This window comes from Tyto alba, unplaced genomic scaffold (genome assembly GCF_018691265.1).
Source record: "Tyto alba isolate M040663 unplaced genomic scaffold, T.alba_DEE_v4.0 Super-Scaffold_27, whole genome shotgun sequence".
NCBI lineage: Eukaryota > Metazoa > Chordata > Aves > Strigiformes > Tytonidae > Tyto > Tyto alba.
Genome location: NW_024881301.1, coordinates 12,654,480 through 12,670,911, shown reverse-complemented (window position 1 = coordinate 12,670,911; position 16,432 = coordinate 12,654,480). Strand labels below are relative to the sequence as shown.

General features: G+C 40.2%; 1 protein-coding gene across 8 annotated transcripts in view; it reads left to right on the top strand.

Annotated features, from left to right (window-relative positions):
• Nucleotides 1–16,432, top strand: part of PPP4R1 (protein phosphatase 4 regulatory subunit 1) — a 69,995-nt gene that overhangs the window by 42,684 nt on the left and 10,879 nt on the right. For all 8 annotated transcript variants that reach the window (XM_042798132.1, XM_042798130.1, XM_042798128.1 and 5 more), the window contains 4 exons: nucleotides 2,071–2,229; nucleotides 3,297–3,427; nucleotides 4,966–5,483; nucleotides 13,282–13,457. In XM_042798132.1, the coding sequence (XP_042654066.1) occupies nucleotides 2,071–2,229; nucleotides 3,297–3,427; nucleotides 4,966–5,483; nucleotides 13,282–13,457 (984 nt within the window). The remainder of the gene's footprint in view (nucleotides 1–2,070; nucleotides 2,230–3,296; nucleotides 3,428–4,965; nucleotides 5,484–13,281; nucleotides 13,458–16,432) is intronic.

The following is a 16,432-nucleotide window of genomic DNA, read 5'->3' as shown; positions in this document are numbered from 1 at the left end:
GTAAGGAGAGACTAAAAAAAGCTGTGACTCTTCAGTTTTGATGAGGTTATGATTGACATTTACAAAATCTTGAAGACAGTTACAATGAATACAGAACTCTTACTTGCCAAGTCACACAGTCTAGAGCTAAGAGATACTCAGTTCTAGAGCTGGAAGAAGGGTTTAAACCAGACTGAAGAAAATACCTCAGGCTATGGAGGCAGAGAGTAAAGTTCAGAAGTACGTTAGGCAAGAAGTAGGCAGGAATGTCTTCTAATGTCCGTAAACACAATGAGAGCTTGCAGGTACAGGAGGAGCATGGTGGGGGGTATATGCTGCTAGAAGTGGTGAGGCTTATGTAGTCTCTTTAAGTGGCATCACTTAATGCTGCTGTTCATTGATTTAATCTTTTAAAATCAGTTTTCCTGACTCTAACAAAATGTCACAGCCCTCCTGGGAAGGAGGAAAAGAGAGAGAAAGGCAGAGAAAATAAACGAATCTGAGATAGAAATTCAAAATGGAAAAGCAGGGAACTGGATGGATCAGTGAGCAGAGGATCCCTAACAGTGCCGCCCATTCCCCTGGTGGGTCCAAGGAGCTGGTGGATGTTTCTAGGCTTGGAGAAATGACAGGAGTAGGAATCAGAATTCAGCCTGACAGTTGCTGGCATCCTTCTTCAAGCTTTCTCCTTTTGGGAATGTGGATGGTGAGCTTGTGAATTAGTGAGAAGCTTGTATGGAGAAGAGTATAAATACAGTCATGACTTCAACAAGAGGCTCTACAGCCTTTTGCAGCTGTGGTATCGAGACAGGTAGGCCTAGTGTGACTCTCAGGGCGTTTTTATGTTCTTACAACATTTGCTGCATTTTTCCCTGGGTACTGCGTGATTGAAGCCATTTAATAATGAAGTATCGTTGCACAGATTTACATCCCATATGTTTCTTGATTGGGAATGTAAATGGATTTCTCTCACACAAATGCCCCTTTAGTGATACATGTCATGAACTTGGATTCAAACTTTGTAGAGGGTGCAGTTACACTGTGAAATAAAAAAGTGGTGGTTATTTTATGTGAAAGCAATAACATGTGGCTGGATAGTTGGGGATCTCTTTCCATAACAGAAAAATAAATTTTCTGCTTGTTTTAGATTACTTAAAAAAAAAAAAAAGGGGGGGGGAGTGGGTGGGAAGAGTGGAGCAATAAGCTGAGTGGCTTTAGATAAAACTTCCTTTTGGAACACAAATGCACTTTTAAAGCAAAGTCCAGAAAACTTTGTTGCAGAAAGTAGGAAGAGCTGAACGTAGCAACAGTCATTACATGACTTGCATCTTGCTACTCTGCCTGTTGCAAGCAAAGGCAGCCATGTGAGGACCTACCTGTCTTTGACTGCCTCACCTGTGATCTGTCCACTGTTTCATCCTTACCATTACTGTTTGCAAAAAACCTAGGCAACTTCAAAATGCTTCAATTTTATTAGTAAAACCACTGCTCTGGTCACACCTGATTCAGTGTTTCTCTCATTCCTTTATTCCTCTGTGCAGTTCAGGTCCTGCTTTGTAAGGTGGGTGGTGACAGAGATTGGTAAATTTAAGTTTAGGTGGAAAAGAGAGGTTTTATTTCTGAGGATGCTCTTCCTTTGCATTTCAGTGAGAATGTTACAAAAATCTGAAGTGATCTGATAGGTAAAACATTCATGCACCAGTATTCTTTATGTTTTTGTTCCTTTCAATGTTACTTGCTTTAAAAGAATGGTGTAGAGGTGAGGTTATGGTAGGTTTTCCAGGCTTGGGGATATTTTTGGAGTTGGGTTTTTGGGTTGTTTGTTTTTGCATATAAATCAGGTTAGAAAGTCAATACTTTATTGCCATTCTTCAGACAGGTGAGTTTTCCATACCTGTATCTGTAAGCAGCATGAGAGCAACTGTTTAAAAGGGTGGTGCTACTGAATGTGTGTTCTTTGTCTTGTCAGTGTTCAACTATTGTATCTGAGTATGAGGGCAGAGAACCTTGTGAAGGAAATTAATGTGAAAAAAGAACTTGCTTTGAAACAAGTAGTGCCTGTTGCAAACTTACTCGCTCTCTTCCGAACAGCTGCCGAGGTTTTTCCAGCTCTGCTCTGATAATGTGTGGGGAGTTAGGAAAGCCTGTGCAGAATGCTTCATGGCAGTTTCTTGTGCAACATCACAGGAAGTCCGGAGGACAAAACTGTCAACCCTTTTTATTAATTTGATTAGTGATCCTTCACGATGGGTAAGAATTGCTTTTTATTTCTCGAAGAGCTCTCCTATTTAAAGGATTTTACTGTAATACTCCATATAGAACTTCTCCCTATAGGTGTGGATAACGTAACTTTTGTGCACCTCAAGCAAACTTCTTCTTAGACTGCTTAGGTTGTCAATGGGTGTAGAGAATTCCTCACGTTTTCACTGCAGCATGTAAGAAAAACTCTGTCAGTGGGATAGCTTTTCTTAGCTACAGAACTGTCTGTCATTTAACATTGCTGAAAGTCATTAACAAAACTGGAAGATTAGATGTGATTCATTTGTATTTATTCAGGTTCCCTACCACCACCTCCTTTTTTGGGGGTGAGTAGAGTGGCGGTGTTTGGTTTTGGGGTTTGTTTGGTTTTCATTTGGGTGGCGGGTTTTCTTTTCTTTTCTTTTTTTTTTTTTGAAGATTGACTCTTCAAACCTTGTTAAGTTTGTTATTGAGCAGACTATTTCTGAGAGCCAGAATTAGATCTTTTGCACAGGAGCATTAGCTCTTAGAACATGGAAAGTCATGCAAGTTGTAGCCCAGCAGAATTAATCAAATAATAAAAATGGAGGTAGAAAACTGTAGAGAAGAGGAGAATAAATAGTAGGAGAAAGAAGGAGCAAATGAACAACAGGGACAAATAGTAAAGAGAAAGAAATGCGGAGCTTATCAGTCAAACTTAGGGTAGTAAAATGTCTTTTCACTGCACGTGATTTTTTTGTCTCAAGTTGTTAAAATTCTCAACTGAGCTTACAAATTTACCTGCTTCTACTACCTAAATAATCAATTTCTTTGGTTGTGAGGTATAGGCCTGTCACCTTAGTTACCAGTGATTTAACTGGTCCTACCTTGCTTTTTGTTTATTTTCTTTTTACTTAGCACTTGATGTATACATCTGGCTGACTCTTTCCAGACAAGAGCCTCTGCTGTTTCTTCCATCAGTAGGCTTATGTTCTTATCAGTAGGCTTCCAGTTCTTAGTGGCAGGAAGTTTGTTTTATAGGACAGCAAGCTTTACATGTATAAATAATTTTTTTTCTCACCTTGGACCCTGTCCACTAGGTCCGCCAAGCTGCTTTTCAGTCTCTGGGGCCTTTCATATCAACTTTTGCTAATCCATCCAGCAGTGGCCAGTACTTTAAAGAAGAAGATGGTAAAACCCCAGAAGACTGTGCTTCTGCACCAGAAAGCAGGTAAAGAATTTGCTAAAGCTACAAATTATTTTTTTCTCCGTGTTTTTCTTCTGTATGAACTGCAAGTTAAGATGATTCATTTTGATATATAAATTGAATATTTATCAAGGTAAATGGAAAGATCTGGACTTCTCATCCTTAATAGACTACCAGAATTTTCAGTTATTTACTAAAAATACATGACTATTCAATAACTTAGGATACCTTAGGATATACCTTCTGTGATGAAATGACTGACCTGAGAGACAAGGGAGAGCAGTGGGTATAGCCTACCTAGATTTCAGCAAGGCTTTTGATATGGTCTCCCATAAGATCCTCATAGGGAAGCTGATGAAATATGGGCTGAACAAGCAGACAGTAAGGTGGATTGACAGCTGGCTGAATGGCTGGGCCCAGAGCGCACTGATCAACAACATACAGTTGGAGGCCAATAACTGGTCCTATACCTCAGGGGTCAGTAGTGGGTCCAGCCCTGTTTAACATCTTCATTAATTATCTGGATGATGGAGCAGGGTGTACCCTCAGCAGGTTTGCTGATGAGACAAAACTGGGAAGAGGGCTTGTGTGCCAGAGGGTTGTGCTGCCATCCAGAGGGGCCTCAGTAGGCTGGAGAAATGGGCTGTCAGGAACCTCTTGAAGTTCAACAGGGAGAAGTGCAAAGCCCTGCACCTGGGGATGAACTACCCCCCATGCACCAGTACAGGCTGGGGTCTGACCAGCTGGAAAGCAGCTTTGCAGAAAAGGCCCTGAGAGTCATCATGAACACCAGGTTGACTGGGAACCAGCAACGTGCCCTTGCAGCAAAGGCCAGTGGTATCGTGGGCTGCATTAGGAGTGTTGCCAGGAGGTTGAGGGAGGTGATCCTTCCTCTCTGCTCAGCAGTGGTGAGGCCACATTTGAAGTGCTGGGTCCAGCTGTGGGCTCCTCACTGCAAGAGGGACATGGATGTACTGGAGAGAGTCCAGGAATGGCCACAAAGATGAGTGGACTAGATCACCACTCCTATGAGAAAAAACTGGGAGAGCTGATCAGCCTGGAGAAGCAAAGGCTCAGGGAGGATTTTATCAATGTATACAAATACTTGAAGGGAGGATGCAAAGAGGATGGAGCCAGGCTCTTTTCAGTGGTGCCCAGTGACAGGGCCAAATGCAGCAGGCACACACTGAAACACAGGAGGTCTGCTCTGAACATTGGGAAACACTTTTTTTACTGTGAGGATGACTAAGCACTGTCGGAGGTTGTCTAGGGAAGCTGTGGAGTCTCCATCCTTGGAAATATTCAAAAGCAGTCTGGATGCAATCCTGAGGAACTGGTTCTGGGTGGCCCTGCTTGAACAAGGGGTTTGGCCCAGATGTCCTCCAGAGTTCCCATCCAACCTCAACCATTCTGTGATTCTATGAATTATTTCTCTGTGCTGTTAAGTAAATCTAGTTTGATAAATAGCAAGCTGATAGCATGTGTGTGAATTTTCAAGAGCATGTGTTTGCAATGAGTATATTTTGTTTATTTGAATGTTCATTTGCTTTGGCACTCAACAGTGAACAAGTCAGGACTAGAGAAGATGTCACAACAGAGGATGAGCACAACAGGACAGAGGACCTGTCTTCGCATGTTGATAATGATGGTTTTGCAGCAAAACTTGAAAATGCCATGGAAGATCAAAATACAATGTCAAATATCTCCCAGAGGGAAAGTGATTTCCAGACTGAGTCATCCTTCCATTGCACTTTGTCTTCAGAATCTTGTGGGGAAATGGCTGATGAGAACGAGCGAAGTTCTCGTTGCTGTACAGCAGGTCTGCAGGAGGCTGGGCTGAATTCACAGGAAACCTCTCTTTCAGAGCAGGAATTGTACAACTCTTTCCATTTCTGGAGGACTCCACTTCCTGAAATAGATATTGATCTTGAGCTTCAGCAGACTTCTGAGATAATACTCGATAGAGAAATTCAGGAACTCACTATGCCAGTGTCTCCAAACATTCCTGTGGCAACAAGGAAAGAGTTAGAAGAAATGATAGAAAATTTGGAACCCCATATAGATGATCCAGATGTTAAAGGTATAGTAAAGATAAGCATTTTTAGTGTTTGGAGATATGCATATGTTGCTTTAGAAGTTTGGACTTTAACCTTTCAGTTGTTTTAAATGTAAGTAGTGCTCTCCTGGTCCTCAAAGAGATTACATCTATTTTGATTTATTTGTGGAAATTGATGATGAACTAAAACAGAACTTGCATTTGTGTAAAGATGTTTAAAGGCAGTATAATTCCTTCCGTGAACTGAATACAAATACATTTACAGTTAGCGGTATAGACTTCTGATTGCCTGCTTTGACAGTATAGTTAAATAGATGGTTCAGTGGCATAAGCTGTTGATCGGGAAATTAATTTGAAATCAGCATACATGCAAAATAAGAAGGCAGGTTTTTTTAATATCAGCGTGATAAATGGTTTTTGGTTTTGCGTTGCCCATTTTATTTTAATGAACTAGTCTTCTCCGTTTTTCTGCAAGGTCTTTATTACTGCAGTCTCATGTTGTCAACTTAAGTGTGCCAAGTTTGTTGGGTCAAGCTGAGAATTGAGCCAAACTGAATTCTTGAAGTGTACATACATACTCCATTTTAAAAGCTCTTGAAGGGTGGAGAAGAGTTTCATAAGTGTGACCAGCTGGTGGAGCAGCACCTCAGAGATACTTCCTGGGCTAAAATGCCTTGGCTATTTCACACATACGTACTGGAGATAAGCTTTTCTTGGTATTTGTATGCTGAATAAATTGTAAGGCACATCAAGCTTGAGCATGACAGTCAAAAGTCCAGAGGTACGACTAAGAAGCCATGGTATTCTGGAGCTGAAGAATCCCTAGGGGAAACCATGCCTCTATACCAGAAAAAGTAGGAAGGAAAAAGAGAGACGAGTTGCGAGTGGGTAAAACATTTTAGAATAAACTGATGCTGCTTTCAACTTTTTTTTGTTGTTAGTAGGTTGATATGCTAATAACTTTCCTTAAATCTATTTTGGACTGCTTCTACTTGATCTATTGTGAAGTTAGCAGGTGAAACTTTGTTGCTTTAAGTGCTTTGGGCACTCTCTAAGTAAAGAGATAAAAAAATTTCAGCCTTGCTAATGATCTCAGTCTTCACATAACCCATCTCTCAAGCCCACTGTTAAAACTTGCACTACTGTTCAGATTTATTTTATAAAACCTTGTTCTGTCCAGTTACAGAACATAACTTAAACCCTTAATGAAGATTTCTGTAGGCATATATTTGTACATCCATCCAGAATTGCCCTATGTTACAGGGTTGTTTGTCATGTGCGCATGTCTTGTTTCAGAGCAAGTTGGTTTTTTTGGGTGTTTTTTTTTTTTTGTTTTTTTTTTTTTTTTTTTAGCTCTCTTGACTGGGTGTCAAGAGGTGTTCTGTGCAGTTGTTGACTAGCACTTGCACGTTTCAGTAGAAGAAAACTGTTACTTGGTTGACAACACTGCGGGTTCTTGGTGCCCACAAATTAGGAAATACTTTAAGGCCACAGGTGCCATTTATTCTAATTTGGTGTGGGGATGGGTGGTCTTAATTACTCAGTCACCTTTGTATTCGGTTCAGTATCTCTGACTTGGTCAAGGCTGTGTAGTGAAGCCCTGAAGCCCCATGAAACACACCTTCTAAACCATGTATGTTTTTCCACTTGCCTGTACTCTCATTTGGTCTAAATATTTCAGAAGCTGGAATTTAGCAACATGCCTGTTTTCATTTTGTAATGTTGCTATTTTAATTTTACACAAAATGTGTTTAGGCATAAGGAAATTGAGACCCAAACTGATAGAATAGCATTCATTTTGCATGCTTGTCTCAAACACTAAAGCAGACATAGAAGTGGTAAATATCCAGACTTTAGTCTCTGAATAGCTGACTTAATGCCTGTGTTTTGGACCTTATACTCCATAAATTGTGACATGGAGGTGATATACTCCCTCTGGGGGTGATCCGGAATATCAGAGCCCTGACTGTCTCTTTGCTCATGGCAATACCGGGAATAATGCTTCCATCTTTACCATCTAAAGCTGCCATTGCAAACTGGTATAAATACTCAGTCTAAAGGCTGTATTAATTTGCTGTTTTCATAGAAATTTTACAAAACCTCTTAATTGCACAGATAATTGTGTCTCCAGTACATGTGGCTTACAAGTGTTTGCCAAACAGTCCTGGTCCAAAGTTGTGCTTAGGGTCTTTCCTTGCCCTCCCCTCTCCTCCTCACAAGACGAGCCATTATGTTTTCATGAGTCTTGTACTGTGAGTGGGCTGCCTCTTGTCTGAGCAAGCTAGGAATTACATATTTTTTTTTCCTCTTTCTTTCTTTCTTTCTGTCTTTCTTTTTAAATCCCTGTGACCTTTTTCTTGCACTTATTTTCTTCATTGGTTTGCTGTCACCCAAGTCCTGGATTGCTGCTTCCATGCTGTGCTCCTGTCTTTATCGCTGCATTCCCAGCCAAGGGACGGGAGCGGAAGATGCTGTGTTCTCTGTGGTGGGTAAGCGGAGGCCTGCCATACCGGAGAGCTCCCATAGGTACACATCTTCTGGTTTCTATAGCAAATGGGGCAAGCATCCTAGAGACATCACGAGATGAAGTGGGGATGAGTTAGCAGAAGTGTAGTTTGGGAGTGAGACTGTAGTGTATGATGTTATGCATGTGTCAATAAGGTTAAGTTGTTCAGATTACCTTAACTCTGGCTGTACCTAGCCTCTCACTGCTTGACTGTGCAACGTCAGCATCCTTCTCTTAACATGTTTTGGAGAATATTTTCTAATTTTTTTTTTTTTTTTTTAAAAAAGGAAAATTAATACCCATTGTGTGGAAGCATATTGGCCAGGGTCATTGGCATGGGATTTTTGAAGGTTCTTAACATCACATTGAATTTTTATTATTTGATTCTGCAGAATAACTGGTGATGGTAATAAGGTGATATCCTTCATGGTATAATCAGCAGAGGCTGATTTCTATTTTGCTAGTTGGTTACAGAACCAGTCCTTGACAGCTGGGGTGGGTGTGGAGATTTGGTATTGTCATTCAACTGACAGTAATTCTTTCTGAGTCAGAGGAGTACAGTTGTTTGTTCATTTTCCCTGTGCTTTGCGCTGTATATGCATCCACAGCAACTACTATACCTTTATACACCTATCCCCTCTTTCCATATGTACTTCCTCTCCTATTTAATTTTTTGTTTTCATTTCTCTTCCTTTCTGGATTCTGCATTCCTGTACTTCACGTGTCTCACCTCATCCTTCTATGTTCTGTGAATTGCTGCTTCTCTCACCTGCTTGCGTCATTATAGCAGAAGTATTGAGAACAGAGTAAGTCAGTTTTTATCAAAGTGGTACCTCAGCGTACCATGCCAAGGGGAAGGGTCAGTTGAGAGGCATTGCCAGCTCATGCAGCCCAAAGTACAGTATGCTCAGTGCATACCCCAATCTTCCAGGTGTCTTGGCTGCCAAGCACTAATGGGTTACTGTTTACATACACAGAATTAACTCTTTGTGGTTGTGTGGACTTTTTTGTTTGTTCGGGGGGTTTTTAGGTTTGCAGCTTGACTGTGTCTTCTGTAGTGTACCTCCCTATCATCACAGCAGTTTTCCTTTCAAACTTCAAATCCTTGCTCCAAGGCTTGGAGACTGATGAGGTCTCTGGCAAATACAATTTTTTTAACAGTGACTAGCAACTGTCATAGAACATATTTTCTTCCATAATCTCATTCTCAGAAAGGGGTGAACTGCTGTAACTGAATCTCACTTCCAAAAATCTCTACCTTGAGGCTTTTTTTCCTGTAACTAGCTTGCTGCCAAAGTGATAAATCTGAGTAAGAGGTAGTTAAGCAGTCATCAACCAAGATAAAGACAACCTGTCTTCTCACAAACTCTTCTGGCTAGCACAGCTACACAAGCTATACAAAGTTAAGCAGTGGTATGTAATCCCTGTTCATCGCAACTTTTCAATCCACTGGCCAGACATCCTGAGGATCTTAAACTGGGAGATGGAAACCTGCATGTTCCTTTGAAGTATGCCAGCCCTTTTAGAATTATCACAAGGTCTTTATTCAGGTCACCTTTTTCCAGTTCCCTTAGGCTGCTGTTGTCTTCACTTACTTCAAAGGTTGCTTTTCTTTCCCCAGATGTTTTTATTTCTTTATTTTTCTTTCTGGGGATGCTTTCTTCAACTTTATTTTTCTCCTTATGTTCTGCATAGAAAGCGATAAATCATGTAATGTCAGCTTTTCATAATATTATTTGCGGGAAGAGAGCCCGACTTGCAGGTTACTGGGCTAACTGGTGGCTTATGCCAGTTGCAGGCTGCTTTGCCAAATGAAGACCTAACAGGGATAAACCAGCCCAAATGTGGGGTCAGTTGATCCCATTCCCTTATAAAAACTATGTTTATAAATTAGGCTACTAGCACTGCTTGCAGTAAAAGTCTAAAATATGTTGTTAATGGAACAGTAGGTGAGGAGAAAGTGGAGAAGAAACTCCTCTTATTTTCACGTTCTAATTACTTGCATCACTGTACCCATTAATGCAGCCTTTAGCTTTTGCCTCTGAGTAAGAAGTGTGGGTAAGGAAGGCAGATCCTTCAGAAAAAAATAAATGAGCATGCCACTTAAAAACATCAGTGTCTTCTAGTGAAACATCAGGAGAAACAGAAAAAGCCAATAAAACATATTGAAAGAAACTCATAAGGACCAGGAAATTTAATAAGGCCAGGTGAAATGTGGTTTTGAATTCAGAGGTTGTGCCAGTTATTTTTAGGATGCAGGTACAATAGCCAAGAGTAAATAATTCCTTGCTGAAAAATACTTATCACCTGAAGCAAAAGTCAAAGATAGAAAGAGTTAATTAGCAGATGGCTTAAGATCCAGTGAACACTGGCTTTATCTTACAAGTGCAATACATGAGTTTAGTGTTATGCACAAAACTGACCTTTACATTCCAATTTTTACTGAAGATATAGTTGAGAAAGCTGGTTAGCCATCAGATTCCTTTCCAATCTTCCTCCCGAAACCTTGCTTCCCGAGAGCTCAGAGGCATTTCTCTGTCATGCGTGAGAGGGGAGCCTCATACTTTGCCTGTAATGGCTTTCAGGAAAACGTTTGCTGTCTTATGGCTGTAGGGAAGATCTTTGTGGGAGATGGGGAGGAGCAACAGCCACCTCAATCAGGAGGGTGTCAACACAGACTGTGGGACTGTGTCAGTGTGTAATGGGGTTATGAGAGGATGTGCCTTGGCACCCGAGCCCGGGGTGGTGAAGACAGCTCGTTAGGATGCTGTCTCAAGTTTCAGTATCTTCAAGGCAGCTGCTTAGAGCTGTGCACACGTATGCACATAAGCATGCACTCTCTTTTTTTTCCTCCTTTACTAAGCATGCCACCATTCTGGAGCCTTCCATAGTGACTGTGCTTGGCTCTTTTTTGCATAGGACCTTAAGATGTTTACAGATTTCAAGTTGTTCACCTTTCAGTGAACAACAGCACTGGAGTCACCCTTGGTGAAAGGACCTATGGAGAAGCATTCAAAGAAGAAGGAAGGCATTTGCCAGTCAAAGAAATCCTTGGGAGTTTGGCATCACCTGTTCTTCATCACTATGTTTTGGGATTGTAGAATTGACAAGAAGCTGAGGATTTGCAAGTTTGTGTCATATCTCCTTTAGGGCTGGCAGGCAGAAATCGGGATACATGTGATCTCCATCTCATTAAACCCCTAAGCAAGGGTGGTGCAGGCTGACGGTGGGTCATAGGTGCAGAATATGTCTTAGAAAATTCCCGATTACTGCCGTAGATGCCTTCACTCTTGTTACCGGAATTAATCTTTGCAGCTCTGTGTGGATTGTTCAGTAAACACATATTCAGTGTTGAAGCAGTATGCGTTACCTAGTCAGGGTAAGCTTTCTTGACTTGTAAGTGCAAATGAGAGGAGCTTTCATTTTTCATGAAGTTGTCTTCCATGAAGGAAGTCTCTGTGCAAAATGTCTCCTTGATATGCGTCAGAATATAATTACTTTAAACTGTCTTGTTTGATTTCTCTAAATGAGAATAAACTGGAAATCAGACAGGTATTTCTTGCCCTAGCAGGTGCTCTGAAATGACGACCTATTTTGCGTGGTTTTGGAGTGATTTATTTAACTTTTAAGTTTTGGAGGAATTTATTAACTTTCATCTTGTTTTTTCTCATGGTCCTTAAAGTACAGAGGTTTAATGTCAATGAAGTAACACTTGAAGAGTGAAATCATGGCAAGCTTTTGTTAATATTTTAAGTTGTAAAATTACTATTTTTTTATAACTTGTATATAAATTATATATTATAATTATAGATATATATTGAAACTATATTTTCTAACATAATGTGTTTTATAGTAGAAATATTAGTATGATGGCTTTGTTTTTAAGTTTCTAACTTGCTGTGGTTTTTCCTGTTGAGGTGAATTACAGTAGTACAGCCAGAGTATGTTTTGGTTATTCTATCAGAAATTTGACACAGTTACGGAGCTAGCATTGCATATTGTAAAGAATTATCTGTATTCCTGCTCATCAGACTCCACCTAGAAACCTGTGAACCTGTAGCGTCTTTTTCAATTTTTGCTAGCTAATACTGTGCCAAGTTTTGATTTTGCTTCTTGTAACAGATGTATTGTGTATCTGCTTCTTCCATCTACAAATGAGTCCAGCTTTCTTTGTTTAATTCTTGTTAGCAACCCTATCAAAAGCTAGAGGGAGAAATTCAGATTCTGTAATTTAGTATGGCAGTATGGGATTAAAAACAAGCATATGGTTTGTCGGTCTATTTCACAGTGAGCTTTTAAGAAACCTTGGAAAAGCCAAAGTCTATGAGGAACAGTTTCTGGATGGCTGAATAAATTTAATGGATCAGGAGATTATTCCTCCTTACCTTCTTGGAAAGAAGTGGAGGAGAGAAGCAGGGTAGATCAGTCTGCACTGAATTCTGTGTTGCTTGCAACTAAGATTGGCTCTGATACCTGATCTGTTTAGGTCAGGGTGTATCCAAGGAACATTGTTCAACAAAGGCTTTTTTAATTAGCAGTAAGCAGAGGGATGGAAAGCAGAGCAGTCTCATAACTGATGGATCTTTTTCAAAAGTGGATGGCAGAGTGTGAAGTGCTAATCCTTTCTTTTGATGAGTAAGACAACATCAAACAATAAACATTCATTATTTGTTTGGAGGGTGTAAGGTTAAAGTACCCTGTCCAGAAAAGATTTACTGGGCTCTAACATCTTTCTGTATAGATCTTGCTTTAGAGTTGCTATAAAAACTTAAGGATTTAATGACAATATATAGAGACAGATCATCTCAAACCCAAAATCCTTTCTGTATTAATAAACCTGTTCTCAATCTTCATTTGAATTTCTTTTCCCTTCTCTCTCTTATTCCCACCTCCCACAAAAGACCCAGTCAGTAAATCAGTATTCATGTGCTGTTCTGGCCCAAAGGCTATTTGCACCATTAATATGTACTGAGATTCTTAAAGAACCAATCCTGCTATAGCAGCAGTCTCTTACTCCTGGTTTGTTTGGGTTGTTTTTTGTGTTTTGTTTTTTTTTTTTTTTTTCTTTAAAGACTGATTTCACTGAGCTGTAGTGTTGTTGAATAGGAAGAGTGGAATGTTAATCTGCCTTACATTTTATGCTAACTGTTCCCAGTTTGGGATTTACTAACAGTCAATAATTTTAAATTTGTACCTCCCCCATAACTCTTCTGCCATCTTTCAGTTAATTAGTCACTGTCTAAAAGTTGATTTGTGGACTTGCTAGAAGTTTATTGCAGTTCAGACTCTCACGTATTTCTCTTTCATATGCTGCAGCACAAGTGGAGGTGTTGTCTGCTGCACTCAGAGCATCCAGTTTGGATCCTCAAGAAGAGACAATGGCCAGTGTCAGCAAGGGAGCAGACTCACAGACTGAACCAACCATCAATGACCAACAAAATTTTAAACCTATACTGGGTGATATTGTGCCTTTAATTGGTGACACTGTTGAGGTAAGAAGTGAGTTTTATACTTTTTTTTTAAATTTTATTTTTATTTTCCCATTAGGATTTCCGGGGCTCTAGTAATAGAGCTGTATTTTGCATTTAATTGCAGCCAAATGCTTCTTTCTTTTGGCTAGTGTGGCTGATACTGAAGCGCTAGCTGCTAAAATAAAATGAGTTCTGTTGGGTGCCTTTGTTTTTGACAGTTGTGTGCTTGTCCGTGTAAATTCTTGAAATTGTTCCTGTTAAAATCTCTGTTGTGACTGTCACATTTTAAGATGTTTTAATGCTACTGCAGTTTATTACTACAAAATTTCTTTCCTTAAAACAGAGCCCTATTGATGATAAAAATTCAGGACCTGCAATCTAGAGTTGGACTGCTGAAAGAGAAAGTGTTTTCTAGCAATCAGTAACATTTCAGCTTTTTGCACTTACTACTTCAGAACCCCACAACTACAGCCTGCCCGACGAAAGTCTGTGGCATTTGATAGTATTTTCTGTTCTGTACTGTGTATTGGGTCAAACCCATTATGTTCACTGCATATAGTGCCACAAGGTCTGGTGGTATTAAAAACTATAGCTGTGTAGAAAGCAATGGTTCCAAAATATGCTCCATAAAACCACAGCAGGTGATTTGTTATATTTCCTAAATAATATTTTCAGATGAAATTTTGATAAATTTATTTGAAAAGTATAGGTGACATAAGTCTAGTGCAAACATTTTCAGCCCTCTTTAATTAGAGCAGTGTTTCTAGGTGACATTTAATTAACTTTTCACCTAAGATGTTGGACTACCATGGAGCCCCAAAAACATGTGGAGAGTGGAGGAATGTGACATTTACTTGGATACTGCTGTTTATACACAGTCATAATTAACACTGCCAATGTGGTTGGATGGCTTGTTTCAAAATAGCAATCTGTCCCCAATTCCTGGCGTCAGGTTCGATATGTTTCTTTATCATGGGATCTGTTGTAGTCACTTCTTTCTAAAGCTAACCTGTAAAATGACAGTGTAAATGTATCCACTGTCCTGATTTTTGGAGGTGATGAGGGTGGTGTTTGTTCAGAGGGACCTGTCCTGTATTTTATTTCTTTATAGAGTATGATGACTGACAGAAAGTTTAAGAACCTGTCATATTGCTGCTATATGTTGGTTTTGCATGTTTCGGTTTTACTGTTTAAAAGGATGCTCTTAATCTGTTAGTTCCTTGTTTGTTACTGGAACTGAATCAAGTCCTCACTTTACAAGTGAAAGCATATTTATAGAGGTGACCTAGGGTTTGGGAATGAAGCTGTGATTTGTTGAGCAAGTGGACTGTTGCCCCTAGCAGTGAAGAGAACTCTGATTTTCACAGTTTTTTTTTTTTTTGTGTTTCTGCCCCCTGCCCCATTGTGGGGGTTTTTGTTTGCTTGAGGTCTTTCATGGTGTTGTTTTGTTTAGTTTTGTTTTGAAGCCTTAGCATAGTAATATGCCAGTAGGGTACTGGACAACTTAAAAAAAAGTCAAGCTGCATCATCTTATATTTGAAAGCAGCCTTCACAGTTCTGCACACATATCACTGACTCCTGGAGGAGTTAATGCTATGTTAGAGAGATTCTCTATTCAAATTAAAATAACTGCTGTAATAGACTGAACAGATAAGATTTTTGGGACTTAGAGGAAGCTTTTTTGTTAAGGATGAGGATAGCTATTTAATTTTTTTCTCAAGATCCACGCTCTTTTTAGTTGGAGGTAGAGGGAGAAGGGAAGGAAGAGAAAGGAAACTGTACTAAAATCAGCCCACTCCTGTCTGGTACAAGTACCTCTCTCTAAGAAGAAGGTAGATGCCAGGAGGAGACTGGACCCCTGAAACTGGTCTGTTCTCTCTTTGGTCCAGCTGCCCCGTGAGGAGACAACAGCACCACTTGCCCTGCTGCTGTGGGCTTTGTGTGCGGCCCATGGCACAGAGCAGGGGTCTGTGGAGCACAGCCACGAGCTCTTGTTACACTGCAGCTAAAGGAAACCTCACCTAAGAGACTCGTAAGGCCATGACAAAGACTTTGCATCTCAGGGGTGGTGGTTCACCAGTTTGGTACGCAAGAAGCTTTCAGGCTAAACCCTGCTGAATTTTTATGTTCTGGCTCTTTGCAATGCTCAGTTCTGTGTGTGCGTGTTACATGGAAAAAGTACAGATGGAGGACTTCATCTGCAGAAATAGAGACACTGCACTGACTTAAATACCAACGGATGCTATGGTGGTTCTGTACTGAAGCTCTTCCCTTCTGAAATGCAAATTTGACTTTAAAAGTGGCTAGCTGAAAATGTTCCCATTTGTGACACCCTTCAGTATATTTAAGTTCAACTTAGTTTAATCAATAAAGTAATAAGTATTATTTATTTATTAAACTTAGCCGTTTAGAGCTGGGGTAGCAGAGATTGTGAGATGTAGTCTTTTAATTTTTATTGCAGCAGAACGGGTGACTAGCCTCTGGTCCCATGCACCTGGGCAACTCCTGGAAAGCACTGTGGCTAGATTGTGCTGTCTGCCTCCTAATTTCTTGATTGGAAAGAGGTCAAAACCAGTGACTTTCTAGCAAATGCTGAAAACTGTATCTCTTTCTGGGGAAAAAAAAAAAAAAGGCAAAAAAGGCTGAAAAGGAGTGAAGAATTGACTGGCAAACTAAAATCCTGCAGAGATGGTTTTCAGAGGCTGTGGATGTTTTATATTTGGAGTTGTATGCTGCTGGATACGTTTAGTTACGGAGTCACTTGCAGATCTGTTCTTTCCTTGGCTCTCTGACACCTTCTTGCTGCTTCTTGATAAGCCTGACAGGTGGCTTGGGCTGCTGTGCCAGCGATACACAGTTGCCTCACAGCTCTGCCTGTGCTTTATCACCTGTAATTACACCTCAGTGACTAAAATTGCAACCCAGTACTTTTATATAAGCAGCTCATGGAAGAAGAAAAAGCAGCTATCTGAAGTCAAACCAAGACAGATAGAGGG